A 21,574-nucleotide genomic window follows, 5' to 3' on the forward strand; every position below is an offset into this window, starting at 1 on the left:
CAGCAGCAGCAACAGATAGGTGCTGCAGAAGCGCCGTGCAATCAATGAATGATACACTTTGGTTATAGATGCTACAAACCAGCGCGTAAGGTTTTACATTTTGTGTCTAGGGTTTAGGACATTGAACAGAATGGAGCATACCACCAAAAACCTTCAGTTTTGATGCACTAAAATACAACGCCTTTTCATCTCTTACGCCAGCAAGCACACTGGTAATCAATCCAATTGGTGATAGAGAACAAGCAATCACCTTTTAACTGGTAATAGAGCAAGGAGCTGAACAAGTCCTCGAGCTCAATCCATACTGTACAAATGTAGCTCATCATCCGCCAACAACGAATCTCCAGAAACACTCGGACTGTAGCAGACACGTTTTGACTGTACGTAGCAGAGAATTAAGACTTATTTTGACTGTAGCACACACATTACTGGAACTGGTTCCATGGTGAACTTCTCTGCCACACCATCCACAAGCACAAGTGCAGGAAAATGAACTATCTTCTCTATTGCATTGCCTGGAGTATTTATACTAATTGCCACATGAATGATATAGCAATTGTGCACATGAAAACAAAAGCCCTAGCCACAGTTATCACTTCATTCTGTCAGAGAAATACATATTGGCAATTGTGCACAACCAAGGAATGAATGATATAGCAACTGAAATAGCGGAGCAATACAAGCGGCAAAAACAGGGAACCGCGGGGACGGCAGCATTAACGACGGATTGGCTTCTGACTTGAGCCTGAACTCTGGAGCTTCAAGAGAAGAGGGGTGACGTCAAGGTGCCTGTTTAGAACATGAAATGTTTTAAATATTGAGAAACTCATCAATTGTACTGGAAAAAATGAATTAGTAGAACCTGTACCTTCTCATTTATTTCAAAGTGGCAACTCTAAGGAATCCAGTGCGGTCTTGGTAGAAAGCTCTTCCAACGAACGTGCGAAATCTTTGGCCAGCTTTCTCCATCAGGTTCTTGGCAGTTCTTCTTCAAGACGGGACAATCCCTTATAGTTATGCGCTGGAGGGAGGACGGCAGATCTGGTAAAGATGTTATGTTGGGGCAATGTTGTATACAAAGACTCTCCAGACTTGAGACAGATTTTAGATTTCTAGGCAGGGACTCCGTTTCGCAACATGAAAACTTCAGGTGCTTGACGGATGAGAGATTTGCAGATTCTTCAAATGAAACTGACGGCTCCTTGCAAGCTAAAAGAGTAAGATTTGGTGGGGCTGTAAACCCTTCAGCCATTAGCATGTGGTTGAGCAATACAGAGCTACTAACCGTGAGCGATTCCTGGACACAAAACGGTAAGATGCACTTGGCAGTGAGGTTTGCAACATCTACTAAACTTAGGTGCTTAAGGTGCAGGGAAGACAAGCCTTCAACAAAGTAAAGATCAGGGAGGCCATTTAGACGTAATGATTCAAGGGAGGTCAGGTGGCCAATCGATAAGGATGGGGAGCTTCTGCAAACATAAATGGAAAGATGTTTCAGGTGTGGCAAGCCATTACTGAATGAATCAACTGCAAGAATGCAGCCACTGATGTTGAGGTCTGCAGCAAGGTTCAACGGCATTAGTTCTGCTCCACGTGCTAGCTCTAAAAAAGGACAATCCAAACAGTAAAAAGAGGAAAGAGATGGAGCAGCACGTAAGCCCCCCAGTGATTTGAGACACAAACAACCCATTACAACCAATATGTCAAGCTTTGTCAAATGCTCAAACACCTTTTCTGATGGAAGTGTAGTTAATGCCATATTATATTCCAATCGTAAAGTTCTCAGTGAAGTGAGGCCACCAAGGCAAATAGCTAAAGCTTCATCTGTAATACTGCATGAAGAAAGAGAAAGTTCACAGAGTCCTGACGGTAGAACCAATGGCATCTCCATGGTCCTTCCATAAATGAATCTTATCCTCTGTTCATGGCAAAAGAGCCATGCCTTGATGATGTTTTCTTTCATCCATACTTTATCTTCACTTTCCTCCAGACCACTTTCAATAATTTGAAGATGCTTTGATATTTCATCATCCATCATCAATGTCATCAACTGCTTCAGAAATGAATAGTCTTTCCACAGTACATTCCTAACTTCTTCTCCTGAATCCACCTCCCACATCAATGCAAGTTTAGATGCCAGGTCGTCTGCCTTCATTATTATATTTTCCCTCAAGTCATAATGTCCTAGCTCATTGTTGGTGATAAACATAAGCAGTGGGCACCAATCAATTGATAAATCTGTAAGGCCTGCTGGAAGATTAGATAGTTCCTTCAAATTTGGAACAAAGTTTATATGCAACCTAGAGCAATTCCGAAGGAGCTCTGTGTCTGGTGGTAGGCCTTCTAGCAAACTGCAATTACTAAGCTCAAAACTTTCCAAATTCTCAAAATAGGATCGCTCTAGTAACCACCCAGGATATGTATCAGATCTGTAACCTTCGATTGTGAGCTTACTCAGTTGGGGTGGTGGTCTCAGACCTTCTAGAATATCCATTGCATCCATGCCATTCTCGGAACTCCACTCAAATGCTAACTCTTTAAGGCGACTTTTCAGATATAGCTTCGACTCTACGGCTTCATCCTTTCCAATGACATTCTCAAGATTTTTCACTTTTAAACTGCCACCAAGCTCATTCAAGTCCTTCAACTGTCGCAACTCATAGCCTTGCTTCTTCTGTACAGAAAAGACATAAATGTGTTGTAGCGACGTTAACTTACCTATATTCAGAATTTGGCAAATAGGCTTTTCAATCGCGAAATCATTCACGTACGCTCCTAGATGTCGTAGCTTTCTTAAATTGCATAGTTTGTCAGGCAAATTCTCCACCATGTGGTTTAACCAAAGTAATTGTAAGTGGTAGAGAGTACATAATGATGTAGGCAATTCAGAAACTAACGTCCTGATGAGGTTCAAATACCGGAGGTGCTTCAGCTCACCAATAGATTCTGGCAACTTGCTGCTGCTGTAAAATGACAGAGACAATACACGCAGTTTTCTTTGGTTCCGTAGCATGCCATCAAAAATATCACTTGGACCATCCATTAGCGGATCGATGCAGATAATAGTGCGTAAATGATATAGCTTGCAGATAATTTGCTTATGCTTTTGCATACTTTGAACATGAACAGATAGATGTCGAACAGTGCATGGTATTTCTGTCACATTATCATCTTCTAATCTAAAGCAGTCTTCCCTAGAGAGTGACTCTGCAAAATCATGAAGGATATCATGCATGACATAGTACGAATCACAATACATTTGAGAAACCAATTGGAAGAAAGATCCAGAGACCATATCATTGAAGTAATCCATCCCAGCCTCTTCCAATGTTCTCCTACTCAAATTGCATGAACCAACAAATCCTTCTGCCACCCAAAGGTGAACCAACTGATTAGGATCATATCTATGACCTTTTGGAAACAAGCTGCAATACAAGAAGCACCTCTGCAGACGTGGATCTAACTTCTCGTAACTCCACAACAGAGATGTGAAGGGATCACTTAAATCTCCAATCTTTAGAGCAGCTTTCCATTCAGCAATATCCTTTTTCCTGCACAATCGAGAACCCAGAACTTTTGCTGCCAAAGGACATTGTCCAAGCCTTTTAGCAATCTCCACTGCAGTGTCTTCCAGCTTCGTGCGTAATAGTTGGTCTTTGATTTCTGCTCCAGAGAAAGCATGGTGTTTAAAAAGAGCCAAAAACTCAGTATCATCCATGTTTTTCAAATGAATGACATGTTCTTGTTCACAACAAATAGCGGCAGGAAGTGTTTTACTTCGAGAAGTCACCAAAACTTTCCTCCCTGACTGTTTAGAGACTAATGGAGCAAGGAATAACTCCCACTCTGTCTCATTATGAGATTTTTCAAACCAAACATCATCCAAGACAAGCAGGAATTTCTGTGACTCTTGTAGTATATCACGTAATTTGCACTGGAGAGTATCGAGATTATCAACACGTGGGCACTCTCCCTTTTTTGCAGACTCTATAATCTCCCTTGTGTGACGATGCACATCAAGTTTGCGTGAGATGCACACCCACATCCTGATATCAAAGCATTCTTCTATCCTTTTGTCATTATAGACATACTGTGCTAAGGTGGACTTCCCCATTCCTCCCAATCCAACAATGGCCAAACCCGAGTACTTAGCTGAGCTTGCCTCAGCAGTTGTTGTCTTGCCGAGAAGAAAATCTACTATACGATCACGATCCCTGTCGCGACCAAAAACCTTGGAAGTGGGAAGTGATGTGGTTGTGGGAACACTGGTAGGTGCTGCAGCTGGCCACTCGACGGTATTGCCATGTGGCAAACCAAGAAGATCTCGAAGTTGTTGGGCTTCTGTCAGGATTGCTTTGAGCTCGTCCATCTTGCTAATTAGCCTTCTGTTTTGAGGGAGCAAGTTCCGTGCCCTGCTCATAGCAGCATGAAAAGGCTTCATGACAGTAGTTGCAGTGGAGGAGCTTCCATGCTCTCCCAGCAGGAGACTTTTTTCGCTCTTGGCGTTGCCCTCAAGGACATTGTACTCATGCTCGTCCAACAAGTCCTCGGCATCATAGTAGGCTTCTTTGAGACGCCGGAGCCATGCCTCCAGTATGCCCCTGTGGGGGCTCTTCTGGGCCGCTTGAATCACCAGCTCGAACTGTGGCAGGACAGTGGCTTCTAGTCGTTGGATCTCACGCACCATGTCCACACTGAGGTAAGCTGAAGCTTTAGTAAGAAGCTCGTTGACAATCGGCGATGCTGCCCACCTTAAGCCGGCGAGCGCCAAGTCGGCCATGAAATTCAGTAAGAAGCTTTTTTTTTTCTTTTTTCTCTGCAGACACATAAAATTAATGAATCTGAATGAAAAAAATGAAGCACAAACCAATTATTTTTCTTTCTCGCCAGATCCAGCAACACAAAGGGGAAATAGTAGCTAACACAGCAAGCGAAAAAAGTGGAGATTGGAGATCTTACACGAAGTAAAATAAATCAAGGGCGTATGGAGTAGAATCTGGAACAAGCACAGCACAGCACAGCAAGGAGGGAAGCAGCTCCGTCGGGCAGGGAACGGAGGAATACCGGATGGTGTTGCTGATTGCTGGTGATAGATGATTTGTTTTTTATGTAGAAGAGACCGAAGGTGCCGTAGACTGCTGAGGGTCTACTGCTCGCTGGGAAAGGAAGCAGCATGGAAAGACAAAGGTGAACAAGCGGTGAACAAGCGGAGTAGACTAGTCTATGGATTAGGACTGCTCTGAATTATTGTTGGGAGCTAGTGTATCGATTGGGACTGCTCTGAATTATGCAGTTCGAGTGAATAAACACAGACAAAGAAAGCTTTTGGAGCTTTCCTTGGAGTCCTCCCCTATTTTTTTTAGACATGGTTGTACGTTGCAAGAGGAGCTGAGCTTGATATGAAAGTAGAAACGAAATCTCCCATGAGTTGGACCAACAATTCATCTGGCCATAAAAATTGAGAGCTTCCAGTACAGACCAAAATCCTAAAAAAAACTATCTCTTTCATTTCCAATTTGCATCCAATCCTTAAGGCATAGCAGTTCCTCTGCGCTTTCGGTCCTATTTGGTTCCACTTTTCTAGAATGATAGAGATACACTCAATACCAGGAACCTTCTGATGAGGAAAAACAAGGCACTGGATGATTACAGTTGTGTTCCGTGTAATAGTGGCTGTGTGGAAACAAGCCTCCACGTTTCCTTTGAATGCAGTTTTGGCTTACTACTTTGTGCGTTTGAACATCTTTCGGGTCTCAAAATAAATTTTCATAAGAGCCAACTTTTCTGTTATGATGCTGCTAAAGAACGAGAATTGGAATACTCTAAAATTTTTGGATGTAATAAAGGGCATTATCCTTTCAAATATCTGGGTATTCCAATGCATCACAGAAAGCTTAGTAATGAAGATTGGAATTATATCATAAAAAGATTTAAGAAAAGAGTTAGTGGGTGGAAAGGGAAAATATTGTCTGTTGTTGGTCGACTAGTGCTAATTAACTCCATCTTAACAAGTCTTACGATGTTTATGTTGTCCTTCTTCGAAATTCCAAGGAAGGTTCTAGAGAAATTAGATCAAATAAGATCTCGTTTCCGTTGGAGCCTGCGCTGAAGGCAGACACTTCAAGGATGTTTGCTGCAGGCGACTCTCAAAGAAGCCTACGCAACAAGAAGAAAAGACGACGCTCCAAACGGGGCAAAGGATCGTTGGGGTCTGGTGCTGGTCCAGGCTCTATGTCCCCGGTTTCCTCTGATACTGCTGACGCCTCCAGAAAGGTCCATAGGTCGGCGCTGAGGTCTGGAGGACAAATGGAGATATTCAAGAAGTCATTGCCTTCTTGTGTGTTGGAATTCACCACTGAGATGACGCGTGAAGAGGTATTTCTCCGCCGTGCCCTGTTCGTAACAGTTGTTGGGACTAGGCCGGAGGTGCTAGGAGTTGAAGTGTTAGAAGAAGTCGCACATAATTTTGAGGTCCATATTGAAGCCATGCGGATTCATCAAGTCCAGCCAGAGGATTTCCTCTTGATTCTACCTGATGAAGAAACTGCCTCAAGGGTGCTTAATGATGGCAAGGCATATAGGGGGCCTCATTTTAGTTTGAAGTTCAAGCGCTGGTCGAGGTTTACTCATGCATCTTCGACGATCATGTCTGGTATGGTGGAGGTTGAGATTAGAGGAATCCCAGAGCACGCTTGGTTTCGTTCTACGGCAGAAAACATCTTGAGAGACTCTTGCTGGATTTCGGACGTGCATCCGGATACTTTGCAAAAGAAAGATTACTCAGCCTTTCGGGTCAGTGCTTGGTGCTTTGATCCTGGAAGACTACACCGTGATATGGACCTTATCATCGTCGAGCCTGGATTGCACGCACTTGAGAAGAGATGCCTCACTTACAAGATCAGTGTGAGCGCTACCCTGTCAGAGCTATCTGCGGCGGACCTGGGGCCTCCACCGCCCCCACCTCCGGCGTACGACAGGAGACCTGATGGTGATGGCGGCGGCGGCGAGGACCAGGACCCCCAGTCTCGTCGTTCGAACGGGCCCCTGTTCCAGAGGCGACCGGTTCATCTTCGCCTGGGCTCGCAGCTGCCGTCGGGACGCGGTGCGGCAACTTTGGCGCCTCGGGCGGCGTTTCCCGCGGCGTCCCTGTTCCTGCGGCGCTCGGTTCATCTTCGCCTGGACCCACAGATGTCGTTGGGACGCGGCGCTGCAACCCTGGCGCCTCGGGCTGTGTTTCCACCGCCGTCAACGACCTCGGGTAGGGAAACAGCATATCCGGTGAGAGATCCTGATCGAGATGCGCTGCCTTCCTTGCGCATTGAAGAGACACCGGTTTCCAAGGAGCCCCAGGAAGACAGAGAGACTACCGTGACAGTTATGGTGGGACAGATCTCCACGGGGAAGATAAACAGTCCCCGGATTGATTGCGACAGGACTGTTGGAACGTCGTCTGTGTTGGTGGGCTCACCCCGGAACCTGATTGGGCCGCCTGAGATGGCCTGGAATGCCTCGGTCTCGCCCCTTCGGCCAACTGGGCCGCTTGAGACATGGCTCCCAAGGCCTGTCTCGCCCCAGCCTTGCCCGACGCTAGAGACGAGGCTTCCAGCGCCGGTCTCGCCCCACTGTCTACCTGGGCTCCTGAACACGACGATGACTGGGGCTGTCTCGCCCCACATTCGAGTTGGGAAGCTTGAGATCGTGCCTTCTGTGCATGTCTCGCCCCGACCTCGAGTTGGGCCGCCAGAGATGACCCCAGATGATGTCTTGCCAATTGAAGATACTGGGACACTGAAGATAGCCTTGCCTGCGCCTGTCTCACCTCAGCATCCGCCTGGGTCGCTTGAGACAGCTGCATCCTTGCAGACAGAGCCAACTAGAATGCTGAAGGTCTATTACCGCAAAGGGTCAAAAGCATGTCAATTTCACGACGGCCAACAAGATGGAACAGGAAGGGAGTTGCTGGCAATGGAGAATGGGCATACAACTGATCCAAGACCTGATACCCCCACAGCCATGGGTGCTCCGCTAGCTGCGACAAGAAAAGAAGAGTTCCTCAACAAAATCTGTAGAAGACCTGACGCTTGTTTGCTGATACCAAATAAAAACAGCAAGAAAGCAACTCCTCCCTCTCCAACAACATCTGCTGCTGCGCCAAGACGAAGCCGACGTGTCGCTGGAGCTGGAGTGGAATTCAGCATGCAAGATTGGGGAGGCAGGGCCACCAAAAAAGCCATGAAAGCCCTGTAGATTATTACTGAAGATGAAGGCATCAGTCAGGAAGCCCTCAAGGCTTATGCAGAGCTTTTCAAGCACCCACTTTCTCAGCTCCAGGTGGAGGCCTTGTCCGCTCTTTTCGGTTGGCCCACGCCACCAGAAGGGCCTGTTTGAAGCCTAGGTTCCTCCCCCTGTTCTTTGTGGTAGTGTTCTGTAGACTGTTTTCCATGAATCCAAACAAAATTTTATTCTGGAATGTGAGAGGAATGAACTCCTCAGTACGGCAAGACTCAGTCAGAGAGCTTGTGGACTCTTCCCAAGTGGATGTGGTTTGTGTCCAGGAAACTAAAATGCAGAACATTTCAACAAGAACTATCCTCTCCATGCTCGGTGCTGAGTTCTCTGATTACGTCTACCTGCCATCAACAGGTGCAAGTGGTGGCATCTTGATCACTTGGAAAAGACATATAGGTCATACAGGGCAACAAAGAATCGACATTCGACAATCACAGTGTTTCAGTCCAGTTGTGCATGGAGCAAGGGCAGGCTTGGTGGCTTACCTGTGTGTACGGCCCTCAGGGAGATGATGGAAAAATCCTTTTTCTTCAGGAACTCAGAGATGTCAGAACAGCCTGTGCTGGCCCTTGGTTGGTGGCTGGGGATTTTAACCTCATCTATAAAACATCAGATAAGAATAACTCCAATTTTAATAGAGCCATGATGGGTCGTTTCATGGATTTGATCAATGACCTTGGCCTCAAGGAGATTCCGCTGTTAGGACGCAAATTCACTTGGTCTAACCAGCAAGATAACCCGGTCCTTGTTAAGCTCGATAGAGTGTTTTGTACTGTGGATTGGGAGCTAACCTTCCCCAGAGTTCTTCTTCATAGTGCTGCGTCACTTGATTCGGACCACTGCCCTTTGCTTCTGGGACTCAGTGACAATAGGCCTGGAAAACGGCTTTTCCATTTCGAATCCTTTTGGACCAAGCTTGAAGGTTTTCAGGAGGAAGTGCATTCAGCATGGAACTCAGTCGAAGCTGTCAGATGCCCTTTCCAGACTCTAGAGAAGAAGCTAAAGATGACAGCAAGAAGACTGCAAGGGTGGAGTGACAAGCAGGTTGGACATGTAAGATTGCAGTTGGCTTTGGCAAAGGAGTTGCTGCATAGACTGGAGATGGCACATGATGAAAGACCACTTACCCCGGCAGAGATCTGGCTTAAAAACAGGCTCAAAAAACAATCTTTGATGTTGTCCTCTTTCAAGCGAACCATGGCAAGATTAAGGTCAAGAATTTCATGGCTCAAAGAGGGGGATGCGAACACAAGATTTTTCCATATTCATGCAAGGCATCGTAAGAGGAAGAATTGTGTGGCCATGTTGGTTGATGGAGATCGTATCCTAACCAACCACTGTGAAAAAGCAGCAGCAGTGGATCAGTTTTATACAAACCTCATTGGGCAGTGTGGAAACAGGGAAAGGACTATTGATTTGGATGCCCTTGGACTGTCTAGACATAATCTGGAGGATCTAGACTCCCCTTTTTCAGAACAAGAGGTTTTGGAAACCATTAAAGGCTTGCCTTTGGATAAGGCCCCAGGGCCGGATGGATTCACAGGGCGATTCTATAAAGATTGCTGGGGAAGTATTAAAGCAGAGGTTATGGCTGCAGTTAGGGCAGTTTGGAGCAGGAATTTCAACAATTTCTACAAGCTCAACACGGCTTTTATTACCTTGATACCGAAAAAAGAGGGGGCAGAGCAGGTCAAAGACTTTAGGCCTATTAGTCTTGTGCACAACTTTGCAAAACTGATCACCAAGATTCTTGCTAACCGGCTGGCCAAAAGGCTCAATGAGTTGGTCTCTCCGATTCAAAGCGCATTTATAAAGGGAAGGTTCATCCAAGATAATTTTATGTTGGTACAACAAACTGCAAGGTTGTTTCACCAGCAGAAATTGCCTCGCCTACTCCTCAAACTTGATATCACTAAGGCCTTTGATTCTGTGGCCTGGCCATTCCTAATTGAAGTCATGCAGCAGATTGGTTTTGGTCATATCTGGAGGGATATTGTTTGTGGGTTATTGGCCTCCTCCACTACACAAGTGCTGCTCAATGGTTCCCCGGGGGAACGTTTAGCCCATAGGAGAGGGCTCAGGCAGGGAGACCCCCTCTCCCCCATGTTATTCATCCTTGTTATGGATGTTCTTGGCCTCTTATTCGCTAAAGCTGAAGAAGCAGGTTTGCTACAGCAGTTATCTAGAAGAAAGAAGCTCCATAGGATTTCTATTTATGCAGATGATGTGGCTGTGTTTTTACATCCCACTGCTGAAGAAACTTCTATCACTCTAGACATTCTGCAACTTTTTGGAGATGCCTCTGGCCTCATAAATAATGTGCAGAAATCAAATGCATATCCTATTCAATGCTCCGAGGAGAATTTGATGGAAGTTCAGAGTTTGCTGCCTTGTGAGATGGCAACCTTCCCCTGCAAATATTTGGGGCTCCCCCTATCCTTGCATAAACTTTCTCGGCAGCAGTTCCAGCCCTTTGTTGAAAGAATTGCAGATCAACTCCCTAATTGGAAAGCTGACTTAATGTCTAGAGCAGGAAGGAGAATTCAGGTGCAACATGTTTTCACAGGCATGACAATTTATTTAGCAATGGCAATTGACATCCCCCAATGGGCCTTAGATGCCATTGATAAGATAAGAAAGGGTTTTCTTTGGAGAGGCACAAAGGAAGCAAGGGAGGACACTGTTTGGTTGCCTGGGGAAAGGTGGGTCGTCCCCTTCAGCTGGGAGGCTTGGGAATCTCTAGTCTCCCTGAGCTTTGTTGGGCTCTCCGCATGAGATGGCTGTGGTTGCAGAAAACAGATTTGGGGCGGCCTTGGGCAAGTCTTCCCATACAGGTCCCAAACAAAGCTAGGGCTTTTTTCTCGATGGCTCTTGTTTCTATGGTTGGGGATGGTTCAAACACCTTGTTCTGGAATGATAGATGGCTGCATGGCACTCGAATCGCTGATATTGCCCCTAGCCTGCACAAGTCAATTCCAAGAAGAATTGCTAACAAAAGGACGGTGAAAGAAGCACTTGTAAACAGGAAATGGATTTCAGATATTAAGGGGGCTCTTACAGTAAGAGTCTTGGTTGATTATCTAAACCTTTGGGAATCCCTTTCAGGGATTGAGTTACAGCCAAACATAAGGGATAAACATGTTTTCAGCCTTGCTGCAGATGGTAAATACACAGCGAAAGCAGCTTATAATGGCCTGTTTTTAGGATCTGCTTCTTTTGATCACTACAAAAGAATCTGGAGATCTTGGGCCCCCTCAAAGTGCCGTTTTTTCATTTGGTTGGTGGCACACAACAGATGCTGGACTGCTGATCGTTTGGCCAAAAAGGGCCTGAATCACCCGCAAAGGTGTCTTCTTTGTGACCAGGAAGATGAAACCATGAACCACCTTCTTATTTCCTGCGTCTTCACAAGAATTTTCTGGTATATGCTCCTAAGGAAATTTGGGTTACATGCCCTGGCCCCACAGCCTGGCCTCACATCCTTCTTAGAGTGGTGGAAAGGGGCTGTTGAGGCAGTGCAGGGAATGGTCAAGAAAGGGCTGAATTCTCTCATCATGTTGGGTGCCTGGAAGATATGGAACCTCTGCAATAGATGTGTGTTTGATGGAGAGACCCCCAGCCTCTCTCGAATCCTACAGCAGGCTGATGAGGAGAGAAACCTTTGGGAGCTAGCAGGGGCCAAGGGTCTCTCCTTTTTGGCTGCTCCTTTGTCGGTAGCCTGAATTCCTAATGGATTTGTTTCTTTATGCTTGTTTCTGGCCTCCGTAAGGAGAGCTATTGTACTATGTATTATGTTTCTCCTCTTCTTAATATAATTAAAGGCGCAGTTCCCCTGCGCTTTCGAGAAAAAAAATAGTTTGCACACCAAAAGACATGGGAGGATTAGGAATTATAGACCTTGATCTTCAAAATAAATGTCTACTAAGTAAATGGCTTTTCAAGTTAATTAATGAAGAGGGTACGTGGCAGTCAATTCTTTGTAATAAGTACCTAATAAATAAAACAATCACCCAGGTGGAACACATGCCTGGAGATTCGCATTTTTGGGCAAGCCTGTTAGGTGTTAAGGATATCTTTGGAAAATCAAAATTCCTCTTAAGATTAAAATCTTTATGTGGTACCTTACAAATAATTTAGCCATAACAACTGATAATTTAGTGAAGAAACAATGGAAAGGCTGCCTACGATGTGTAGCATGTACGTTAAATGAATCCATTCAACATCTGTTCTTCGATTGCCATATTGCTAAATGTGTTTGGCGTTGTATTCAATTTGCGTTTAATATTTCACCTCCTAGGAGCATTGATCATTTATTGACACAACGGCTTTATGGGGTTGATATGAAACTTAGCAACAAAATTTGGTTTGGAGCGAGTGCTATATGTTGAGCGATATGGCTTTGTCGAAATGATGTGTTTTTTAACAATGCACAAGTTCCTACTCCTACGCAGGTACTTTTCAGGGGTACATACTGGATGAGACAATGGATGCTGCTGCTGAAAGAAGAAGACGGATTACAAGTAAAACAGGGATGCAAGCTGCTTGAAGTCGCAATGATGTAATTTTTTGCTAAAAATGGCTGGAACTTTAGTAATCGATTGTGCTTGTAATCTGTAATGTAGTGGTGGCATCTATGTTTCGAGTATGGTTATGTTCCTGTTTGAACCCAGAATATTTGGTGTACTAGACAGCTATATGCATATTGTCATGCAGAGGCTGGAATAATCAAGTTATTCCCTTTTCTTAAAAAAATGCTGGAACACAATTCCCATCCAACGGGATCGGAGTCTACCACCTGTAGTCTCTAGACATGATGATTGAAGCTTTGGTTATCTAATATTCAGAGAAATAGATGTTACAGACGGTTAGATTATTTGGAGTACTTGCAATTTATAGCATTATCTTTGACAATGTTTTCGTTTCAGACTTTGTCAGTTTCAGGACATCTAGACTTGGCACATTGAATAATAGGCTACTGTGCCAAACCTCAATCGCCGTGGAATCCTCAAGATCCAATCAGCAACAACAAGTTTCCTGCGGCAATCAACAGATGTGTGCAAGAGGGCCTGCAATTTTTTTGCATGACACGTTAATTAGACAGCAACATTCACATTTCGAAACATATAAAAAAACATCACTGCACTGAACAAGCTGGCAAGCTCAATTTCAACACGGAGAGGTACGAATCTGATAAGACAGTGTACTTCCCAACCATAGCGATCCTCACCTAAGATAATCACCGTTACTTGCATGGAACTAACAGTGCCACGAAGGGTGTCAAATATAGCAGCTCTTGCAACCCATCCGTCTAACTTTGGCTCTCGGGCAATCCTGGAAATCCTAAAACCGCATGAAGTAGATGCAGTCATCGGCTAGCAGCAAGAAATATCGTTGCCCTCTGTGCGTCAGTGGAGTGATTAGCCTGCAAAGGTGACCGTGGACGAGCTCCAGCGAGATACTTGCTTGCTGCCTTAGGAAAGGAGCTTCCTCGGCTTCCCCACCAACCATGTATCTGCTACCTTGCCATCCACCCGAGCACGTCGAAGCTCAGGTGCTCAAAGTGGGCATGCCGCAACCACGGCTCCTCGTTGTGCCACGCCACCAAGCACACTAGCTGCACGATGTTCAGATCAACCAGGTACAGGCGGTTCTTGGAGCACTTTATCTTGGCGAGGAGAATATGCTCTGTTAGCAACCAATCGGGAGAACCAGAGAGAGCTAGAGGGACGAGGTGGATTTGGGAAGAAGAACAGGAGAAGTGGACGCGACGAAGGTAATTGTTGTAAGCTTTCTGTTGTTCCATGATTCACCCTCTCCCAAGAGTTCGCTTATATGCGACGCTTACAAACCAGCGCTTACAACCCGGCCCAACCCGGCCATCAGACAACCCACTCTGGCGGTCTGGCCCAGACACACAAATATTGTCGCGCCTCAAACGCTGGAGTCACGCCACGTCGCCTTTGTCAGTCTTCAGCTCCATCGTCTCCTTCTCTTGTGGATCATCAGTGCTGACATTCCCCGGGTCTTCAAATGCGGCTTGTCCCCAAGCCGACGCGTGCAGGGAGCGTTCCTTCAAAGCTGTAGCATCCTCCTAGGTGGGCAAGGCAGGATCCATGCCGGACCATGCCAGTTTGACCTTCATAGGGCTGAAAACCCCAATCTTACGGCAAATGGCCTCTGTTGTTTCTTTGTTGTCTCTTGTTGCAACCATAACATGTGTCAATTGATTTGTGGACTTCTTCTCGGGGAGCTGACAATTCATACTTGTAAGCAAAACCCAAACAACTCAAGGCACTGGCAGACATGTCATGGAGTGTAAATAATATGAGTGCCTTGGCACCATCATCCAATAGCACAACAGATCCATCGAGCAACTGAATGTAGGTACATCTCTCTAGCAGATTCTCTACAGCTCCCTTAACAAGCAGTGAGTTCTTCCCAGAGTTTGCTTTCACAATAACTCCCATTGACTTTCGAGTGCGATCAAATTCCAGAGTTGCTACTCTCTTGGCCAGATTATTCCACCACTGACAACTCCTTCGCAAATCAGATGAATCGAAAGATGGGGTATAACCACCAGGAAGTCCCATGTTCTCAACCAAAACCTCCAGAACAACTTCTGTAGGCATCCCAGTAGCAACGTACTGATGCTCAGAGTGGGCAATACTTGCATCATGGCAAATCGTAGCTATCTTTCCGCTGCGCAACAGATGTGAGCATGAAATAGTCTGTCCAATGGTCACTTTGACTGTCATCTGGTGAACCGATGCCTGAACTCCCAACAATTCTGGTGTATATTGTGGACTACAATAATTCCAATAGACCAATCCTTCCACTCGCCATTTGGGACCCAACTTGAAACTCAGTGGACCAGTAATCTTCATTGACAACCATACTTTCCAAACAGGTGGTGGCCAAGGCGGAAGCCTGACTTGAACACCATCACCCAGTATCACACTTTGCACAGGTGGTGGCCATGATTGCTTTATTCCACTCACCCAATACAGCTCTTGCAGCTTCCTCCATGTACCATCCTTCAGACTTCCCAACAAGTTTATTCTTCCCTAGCCAGTCAATCAGATTATTGGAGGAGTACATCTGGCACAGGCCTCTTCTCGGCATCTTCCCAAACACCTTAATCGCATATTGACCTCTTCCAGCATGACAGTATGCATCAACCATCACATTAAAGCTCCCAAGGTTCACAGCACTTGTCCTGGGCGAGTCATGCTCCATGCACATTCTATCAAACAGTCTGAGTGCATCCTCCAATGGAGCCCAGTTGTTGTAGATGTTGTACGTGTATGAGGCTTGGACAACCTCGTCCTCCTCCCGATCCGCTAGCTTCTTCCCCATGCCCTTCCTCCAGTGGCTGGGCGAGACGCGGAGGCCAAGGATGGAGCCAACCTTGGTGTAGATGGGGTCGTCTTTGGCCTGCTGGGTGGTGCCAACAGAGACGGCGGTCTTGGCGCAGCCGCGAACGATTCCGGCGATCTCCGTGCTGTTGGTGCCGATTGTTGTCTCCACGACCAACATGAGGGAGTCCGGCGAGCGGTGAATGCGGCAGAGCAAGTCGCCGAGGAGGTCCGTGAAAAGGCACATCTCGCCACCGCTGCATCCGACCTCGCACGCGTGCTTCACCTCCTGCACGCCGACGCGGTCGCACGCGGCGTCGTACGCCCACACCACCATGACGGCTGACGCCTCGACCATCTCCCGGTCGGCCGGTCTTTCAGGAGCGAAGATGTTGCAGGAGTCGAGCGGGGACGAGTCCAGCTGGTACTGACGGTGGAGGACCGATTGTCCCCGCGCAACGATGACCCTCTGGGCCGTGCCGTGCTGCTGCTCACGCTCTTCGAGAAGTGGCCGGACCACCGCCCCTTCGACATGGAGGAGTTCGTCGTCGGGGTGGCCATCGAGGGTGACACGAGGCGGAAACTCCGGTTCGCCAGCCACGTCCACGTGTGCGCCTGCCTCGAGGGCACTGGTGCTGGAGGCAACTGATGCTGTGACGAAGGCGGAGGCGGCGATGAACTCCCTGTCCAGCTCGGTGCTGGAGGCCCTGGGAACGCTTGACTCGACGCAAGTAGCCGACTCGACTCGTCGCGGGGGCTGGACAAGTTCTCTGTCCTCCTGCGGTCTGCGGATGCCTGCTTGCGACGTAGCTGCTCGGCACGGCAGAGATGCCCGGTGGAGGAAGCAAATCCCGGGAGCTCGGGGCCACTGCACGGATGACCGAGAGCAGATCGACCCAGTTGCAGGGAGAGTTCGGATCCGAATCAAGGAAGTGGCGGTGGAAACAGGGCTTCTCGTCGAAGATGGGACCCTTGTCGAAGCGAGACGTCTCGTCACAGGGCTCTTCACGGTGCTCGTCCAGGTGGTGCTCGACGTCGTCGCAGCGTCCGCTGATGCGCTCGGACAGACGCGCCTCCATGAGTCGCATTTCATCGAGCAGCTTGCAGATGGCGGCGTCTTGGTGCTCCATCGCGGAAGATCGGGGTAGCCGCGGCAAAACAGCAAGTGGATCCAGGATGATTGAATCTGATACCAAATGTTAGCAACTGATCGGGAGAACCGGAGAGAGCAAGAGCAGTTCTCCTGTTCTTCTTCCCAAATCCACCTCGTCCCTCTAGCTCTCCGGTTCTCCCGATCGGTTGCTAACATGCTCGTAACCGTGGATGCATATGATGATGCCATTGTAGAGGACTTGGCACCTGCCTTCGTCCATCTGCCCGATGCTAACAATGCTTGAGCAAAGTCTCAGGATAATACACATCTGTCAGCGCCTGATGCTCGTTGTTCTGGCACTTGAAGATGATGATGCAATGGTAGCAGATAGCCCGAGGCTAGGTACCACCTCTGCTCCATGTCGCCGCCCTTGCTTCCAAGATATATTTTTTCTCGAGCAGGTTGAATTTGTGATCCAAATTCTGTATAAGGAGACCGTGTTGGTAAGCGGAGCGAAGGCCCATCAGCCGGTTGAGTTTGTGATCCAAATTTTGTATAACGAGACCGTGTTGGCGTGTTGGCAAGCAGAGCGAAGGCCCATCATCATATGGCTGATCGGTGATTACTAGCGATCCTTGCTCCATGCAAGCGGGTTGCAGCCTACAAATCCGAACTTAGAACGGGTTTTTGAAGTTAGCTCACCCTCGCGAGATCACGACTCTTTGTCCCGCCCATTGTAGCACGTGTGCCGCCCAGGGCATAAGGGCATGATGACTTGGCCTCATCCTCTCCTTCCTTCGGCTTAACAGGTTCCAAACTCATAGTGGCAACTAAACACGAGGGTTGCGCTAGCTGCGAGACTTAACCTAACACCTTACGGCACGAGGTGACGACAGCCATGCACCATCTCTCGTAACCCGCGGTATATATTGGTGACCCTAATTAGGGTTTGTTGTGCGTTATTAGTTTTACTCCTCTTATAAGCCGTCGTCTAAGAACGGCAATCTGTAAACACTCCACATATAGTGAAGGTTTCGTATGGCTGGTGCTCATAGTTTTTCCCTTCACATTGAAGAGTTTTCCACGTAAATCTGTGTGTCATGCTCTGCGGTTTGTTGGTTGATCTACTTCATTTTATTTGTTAATTCTGCTAACACAGCATATAACAGAGTTGCAAATCATTACATAATAAGGAAAAAAAGTGTAAGAACCCATACAACACCCACCCACCCATACCCTCTAAAACCAGATTAAAAAGCAGTCACCATTTAACTGAGAACAACCAACCTCGACTTAAATGTTTAACCCTCAACTGTTACTAGAGTGAGGAGATGAACAAGCCCTCGAGCTCCATCCATACTCCACAAATGTAGCTCATCATTGTGCGCCAATGACAAATCTCCAGAAACACTTGGAGAGACCCCATCGAAAAAACATACGTTATGACGGTTCTGTAAAGCCCAAGCTCCCAAGATAATCAGAGAATTAAGACCTATTTTGATTGTAGCAGACGCATTACTGGAACTGGTTCCAAGGTGAACTTGGTCGCACAACTCATCAGAGGAGATGGATGCTCTGCTTCGCCTTCCTCGGTTCTGTAGTGCTCTGCTACACCCTCGACAAGCACAAATGCAGGAAAATCAACTGCCTTCTCTAATGCATCATTGCCTAGACCAACTATACAATCAAGTTTATACAATGCTAGTACCAACTATAAGGTACACTAGTTTATGGGTGATCTCAGCCCCAACTACTTCTATATATGTCTGGCTGATGCATGCCACTACATAGATTGGACTGTTGCCATGCTAATACACACCCTGGGTGAACAATAATAGCTGACCAAAAAACCTTTCCATCGGGCGACAAGGAAAATACCACTCAGGCTGTACCGGAGACTCATGCTGCTGCAAATTCCAAGGTAAATGCTCCATATGTCTCAGTTATTGCTGATGCTTTGATTCCTCCATGGGCTGCTAAGGGGGCTAGTCCTTCTCCGGTCCCTATTGTTATTGGTAGTCAGCCTACAAATGATGCAGAGCAGGTAGATTTATGTTACAAGGATGCACAAGTTGAGTCAAATGTTTTCAATATTCAATCAAATAGTCAGTGGAATGATGTAGTAGACAAGGATAGACAACTGATTTTATCTAGTAATGAGGTTCCGACTGCTAGCCACAACACTCCAGGTCATTTCACTCCCCTGCCAATAGAAAATCAGCTTAACTCAAATGATAACCTGCAGATCTTCATTGAGTCAATCACAAACATACCAGAACCACCCCTAATCCAATCCCCTCCAATCAGAAACAGGTGTGCCATACCACCAGTAGTGCGGGGGTCAGACAATTTAGGTGTAAATGCAAATAAAAATTTTATCTCGACTGGTATACGATCGAGTGGCAGGTTGGCAGCAAAACAAAAATTAAAGATTGGGGGCAGCCGCGATGCCATCTCCAAAGCTCAGGAAATTCTCATTGCAAAGCTAAATAATTCTGCAGCCATACAATACCAATGTTCAAGTGCTTCCACCTCCAATAATCATGTAAATTTGACTGAACAGATTGAAAGCCTTTTCTCAAAACCCCTCAACAAGGAGCAGATGGAGGCAATTATGGAGCTGGCAAATCAAGGCAAGGGGAAGAAAGGAAGCAGGTCCAGGGGCAGCAAGGTGTCGCCACTCAAAGCCCCCATCATCGAGGCTGTTCCCGAAATATGAGTTGAGCGTCCTATCCAGCTACCAGTGGTTCTAGTCTTTTATTTTATGTATCCCAAGTTAGTTCTCCCTTGCTCGTGTCAGGGGGCAGAGCAAGATGTCCTGAAGGTTCTTTTGCTTCACTGTTGGTCGTCGCATGGTATTTGGTGGTCCTGGTGGTGGTTTTCGAATCATTGGATCATTGTACCTCTGTATCTTACTAATTTCAGTTTGGAACTTTTGTGTGTCTCATGGGACATGTGTATCTTACTGTTGGTGAACAAGCTTGTCAGGTTGCATCAAATGTTAGCTATGTTATATTCTTTATGTGGCAATGTCTGTTCAAGTAGAGGAGGGTTCATCCTTTAATGAATACAAACTGCTGTATTTTATCTTGGAATGTGAGAGGTTTGAATGCCCATGCTAAGCGTGAAAGTGTGAGGCAAACGATTCTTTCTACCAACGCAACTATTATTTGTCTCCAGGAGACAAAAATTATGAGTTGGACTAAGGATTTATTAAAGGAAACTGTGGGTTGCAAGCTTGCAAAGCAGACTGTACACTTACCCTCTCTAGGAGCATCGGGTGGAATTCTTATTGCTTGTGACGAAGACTATTTTGATATTGCTCCAATTACTTACACTTCAATCTACTCAATATCAGTTAGGGTCAGTTCCAGATTGGAGGACGTGGTGTGGGACTTAACGGTTGTTTATGGCCCCCAGCAGGAGAATGAAAAAATTATCTTTCTATCTGAACCGTGTACCATCTCTAACCTGATGAGACCTGAATGGTTGATTTTAGGAGACTTCAACATGATAAGGAGAGTGAGGAAAAAAACAAGGGAGCAATCAACAAAAGAGTAATGAGGAAGTTCAACCAAACTATTGACGCTCTACAACTCCTAGAGCTGGACCTTTTTGGAAAAAAATTCACTTGGTCAAATGAACAGGATGATCCTACGATGTCTCGGTTAGATAGATTAATGGCGACAACAGAGTGGCATGCTCTCTTTCCATCGACTAATTTGCAGGCAATTTGCACCATGACCTCGGACCACTGTCCTCTATTAATGCAGGGTCACTCTTCTTGTAATTTCTATAGAGGGTTTCGTTTTGAATCTTTCTGGGTACACATTGATGGTTTCAAAGAAGTAGTACAACAGGCTTGGATGCCCGTGGTTAACTCATCTGATGCCATCCTGTGGCTACATGTTAAGATGGTCCGCACGGCCAGAGCCCTCAAAGCCTGGAGACGACGCACGGTGGGTAACATCAAAGTGCAGCTGGCTATCATTCAGATCGTACTTACCATGCTGGAAAAAGCTCAGGAAAATAGAAGACTATCTAGCGATGAGCTTGACTTTAGAAGAAGGTTAAAAATCAAAATTCTGGGCCTTGCGGGCATCCAGATATCTATTGCTAGACAACACTCTAGACAGACTTGGGTGCGGTTGGGTGATGCGAACACAAAATTTTTTCACTTGATGGCCAATCACAGGAAAAGAAAAAAATTTATCAGATCCTTAAATTGTGGAACCCGCATGTTAACTAGCCAAGAAGACAAGCTGCAAGAGGCTCACCGGCATTTCCTTGAGATTCTTGGGAGTAGAGGTGAGAGGAACAGTGTTATCTGTTGGGAAAACATGGACTACTCTCCCTTTGATTTATCTGATATGGACGCCATGATCAATGACGATGAGATTAAGAACGTGGTTATGGGCATGCATTCAGAGAAAGCGCCTGGACCAGATGGCTTCATAGGACTTTTCTACAAGGGCTGTTTTGAGATGATTAGAGAAGACCTCTCCAAAGGGATCAATGATTTTTATCATCACAAATGCAAAAGTCTGCATCTGGTCAATGAGGCAAACATCGTTCTTCTACCAAAAAGGGAGAACCCGGACAAGATAGACCTGTTTAGACCAATCAGCCTAATCCATAGTTTTATGAAGATTATAACCAAAATAATGGCATCAAGGCTGGCACCGCGAATGAATGAAATTGTTTCCACTACCCAAAACGCCTTCATTCAAAAGAGATCAATTCATGATAACTTTCTATATGTCCAGAAGGTAATTAAAAAACTTCACAAGAGCAAACAGGCAACTCTATTCGTCAAGCTAGACATATCAAAAGCTTT

General features: G+C 46.2%; 1 protein-coding gene across 6 annotated transcripts; it reads right to left on the minus strand.

Moving 5' to 3' along the window:
* Window positions 1-480: 480 nt before the first annotated feature.
* On the minus strand, window positions 481-16,937 carry LOC103640704 (putative disease resistance protein RGA4). 6 transcript variants are annotated; one of them, XM_035963301.1, is made up of 4 exons: window positions 13,517-15,541; window positions 13,276-13,355; window positions 869-4,816; window positions 481-789 (listed from the first exon to the last, which is right to left on the minus strand). In XM_035963301.1, exon 3 carries the CDS (start codon window positions 4,778-4,780, stop codon window positions 896-898), a length of 3,885 nt encoding a protein of 1,294 aa, XP_035819194.1. In that variant the 5' UTR covers window positions 4,781-4,816; window positions 13,276-13,355; window positions 13,517-15,541; the 3' UTR covers window positions 481-789; window positions 869-895. The 6 variants fall into 6 exon arrangements, with proteins under 6 accessions (XP_035819194.1, XP_035819192.1, XP_035819193.1 ...); XM_035963303.1 differs by having other exon boundaries at window positions 551-789; window positions 869-1,021; window positions 13,517-16,937; XM_035963302.1 differs by having other exon boundaries at window positions 551-789; window positions 869-1,041; window positions 13,517-16,937.
* Window positions 16,938-21,574: the final 4,637 nt, after the last annotated feature.

The sequence above is a fragment of the Zea mays genome, chromosome 10, assembly GCF_902167145.1.
Source record: "Zea mays cultivar B73 chromosome 10, Zm-B73-REFERENCE-NAM-5.0, whole genome shotgun sequence".
NCBI classification, from domain to species: domain Eukaryota; kingdom Viridiplantae; phylum Streptophyta; class Magnoliopsida; order Poales; family Poaceae; genus Zea; species Zea mays.